Source organism: Macrobrachium nipponense, chromosome 2, assembly GCF_015104395.2.
Source record: "Macrobrachium nipponense isolate FS-2020 chromosome 2, ASM1510439v2, whole genome shotgun sequence".
NCBI classification, from domain to species: Eukaryota; Metazoa; Arthropoda; class Malacostraca; order Decapoda; family Palaemonidae; genus Macrobrachium; species Macrobrachium nipponense.
The window spans coordinates 41,641,599-41,644,368 of record NC_087201.1 but is presented as its reverse complement, the minus strand read 5'-3'; the positions used below and the strand labels follow the sequence as shown (position 1 = coordinate 41,644,368).

Genomic DNA, 2,770 nt, shown 5'->3' with positions numbered 1-2,770 from the left:
ACAAAAAAAAAAAAAAAAAAAAAAAAAGTGGGAGGGAACCCAAATGGAAGTGGACTGGATAGCCCATAAGGAGGCAAATAAATTAACAAAGAAAGCTGTAGCAATTGCTAAGGATAGAGCATATGAGCAGCTGTACCAAGAGCTAGATACCAAGGAAGGGCAAGGAAAGATCTTTAAACTAGCGCAAATGAAAAATAAGAGTATCAAGGATATAACACACATAAGACAAATTAAGGATAATTGTACAGAGGAATGAGAGGCATAATAAGGAGATGCGAAGAATATTTTGAGGCCATATTGAATGAAGAAAATGAAAGATTTCTAAGAAGAGATGGACACACAAATTATGGACCAGTCACAGAAATAACAAAATCTGAGGTTAGAGTGGCACTGGGAAAGATGAAAAATAATAAAGCGGTGTGACCGAATGGCATACCTGCAGAAGCCTGGAAGGCTCTTGATGAGGAAGGAACTGATAAATTGTGGCAGTTAATGGGAAAAGATTATGGAAAGTGAGACAATACACGAAAAATGGAGAGAAAGTATATTAATCCCAATATTCAAAGAGAAAGGGGATATTCAGTGTTGTGAAAATTACCGATGAATCAACACATACTCTAAAGGTATTTGAAAGAATTAGGAATGAAAGATTATGGCAACAAGTTTTCATCGGTAGACAGCAACTAGGGTTTATGAAGGGTCTCAGTGCTGTGGATGGTATTTTCGCTCTAAGACAAATTATGGAAAAGTATAGAAAGAAGCAAAAGATCTTGCATATGTATGGCCTTTACAGCTGAGAACAGGGAAGAACTGGAAGGGAAGCTTGAAAGATGGATATATGCCTTGGAGAGTAGATGTTTAAGGATAAGCAGGAAAAAGACAGAATATATGTCAACCGAATTGGATGGCGACCAGCAAACCACAATCAAATTAGGGGGAGGAAACATCAAAAGGGTCCATTAATTCAAGTACCTTGCTCAGTGATTGACAATGAGGGGAACATGGAAGAGGAAATTAACAACCGGATTCAGTGTGGTTGGAACAACTGGAGGAAGGTGTCCAGCGTCATATGTGATAGTAAAGTCCCTATAAGATTAATGGGCAGAGTGCACAAGGCAGAGGTCAGACCAGCAATGACATTTGGATTTTGGATTAGAAGCAGCACCACTAAAGAAAACAGAGGGCAGCAAGTTGGACGTAGCCGAGATGAGGATATTAGGTGGATGAGTGGAGTAACCAAACTGGACAGGGTTAGAAATGAATATATTAGGGGTACATTGATGATCACTGAAGCATCAAAGAAAGTGGAAGAGGCAAAGTTAAAATGGTATGGTCATATGATGAGAAGAGGAGAGTAAGACATGACAAGAGAAGTGATGGACGTGGAGGTAGATGGAACACGAAGGAGAGGAATACCTAAGACCAGGTGGAGAGGTTGCATTAGAGATGATATGAGGGAGAAAGGAGTACGGGAGGGAATGACACAGGACAGAGGTGGATGCAAGAAACTCATTAAAAGTGGCGACCCCGAATAGGGATAAAGCTATGAAGAAGTACTATGTGACCGTTGTGTTACCTTTTATTCTTTGGAGCCACCGCTTTTCGGAGAAACGACTTTAAAAGGTATATACTGTTGACATGTCCTAAAGATGTAGATTCGGTTACTATCATGACTGCTAGATTATCCATACTGTTATGCAAACATCACTTATTCTAGAATAATATTACTTGTTCAGAGAGAAGGGATAGATAATTGTTGGGTTGTAAAAACAATTTTCTTTTTCCTTCTTATTGAAGATATGTAACAAGTCTCGTCTCGTACAGAAAATGTTTGAGTAACCCCGTCGAAAAAGTCTGCCGATGAAGCAAAGCGTCAAACACGAGGGAGCAGCCAGGGACATAAAGACTGAGTAAAAAGAGGCCAAAGCGCTTGAAAAATGTCCCCGAACAAAGCAGCTACAACAATATACTTGTAATAGCATCACTGGTCCCACAGAGACGGAATGAATTGTAAATGAGGAACCAGAAATGGCTGGGCTGTGAGTCGGGGAAAGAGATTCCCCAGAGTTGGAGTGATTTGAGTTTTGTTGCATCTTTTTCTTGCCCTAATTTTATGCTTTTCTTTTTTACTGGGTAGTATGGTTATGCGTGGAGGAAATACAAGATGGCGAAATGGAAATTCTTGTCTATGTTTTGTTAAATCATGGAAGAAAATAATTCTGTGCTTCAATATCGGTTCGTCAATTCTCTCTCTCTCTCTCTCTCTCTCTCTCTCTCTCTCTCTCTCTCTCTCTTTCTCTCTTGGATAAAACGTAATTAAAAAACTGAAAATGCTTTGAATCTCCAATATCTCTCCATGATGTAGGTCACCTTCACAAATGCATAAACGGCATTCTTCTTAAAACTATTTCAAATGGAAAAATATCTCATGACTAACGCTGACATCATGAGACAACCTCAATAAAACACCATTTTTTAAAGTAAAAAAAAAACCAGATTTTTCGTCATTTAATTGTCAAATTGAAGGCTTATAGTGAGTTGTCAGCGATGCGGTGGGTTAGTGAATGGAAAGCAAGAACAACAACGACAACAAGAGCAAGAACAAGAACAACAACAACAAGAACAACAACAACAACAACAACAACAATAATATTAATAATAATAGATTTTTTCAAATATTAGGCTAGATTGAAAATAAACCCAGGTCTCAGAAGAATTCCTGTGGTTAGCATTGAAGGTTGATATTATCAAATAAATAACTGTACAGTAA

General features: G+C 38.3%; 1 protein-coding gene across 1 annotated transcript; it reads left to right on the top strand.

Moving 5' to 3' along the window:
• Nucleotides 1-854: 854 nt before the first annotated feature.
• Nucleotides 855-1,358, top strand: LOC135221171 (uncharacterized). The gene has a single exon (XM_064258995.1). It carries the CDS (start codon nt 855-857, stop codon nt 1,356-1,358), a length of 504 nt encoding a protein of 167 aa, XP_064115065.1.
• Nucleotides 1,359-2,770: the final 1,412 nt, after the last annotated feature.

What these genes read in the sequence shown, in the direction of transcription:
- LOC135221171 (XM_064258995.1), top strand. Translation starts at nt 855, where the DNA reads ATGTTTAAGGATAAGCAGGAAAAAGACAGAATATATGTCAACCGAATT.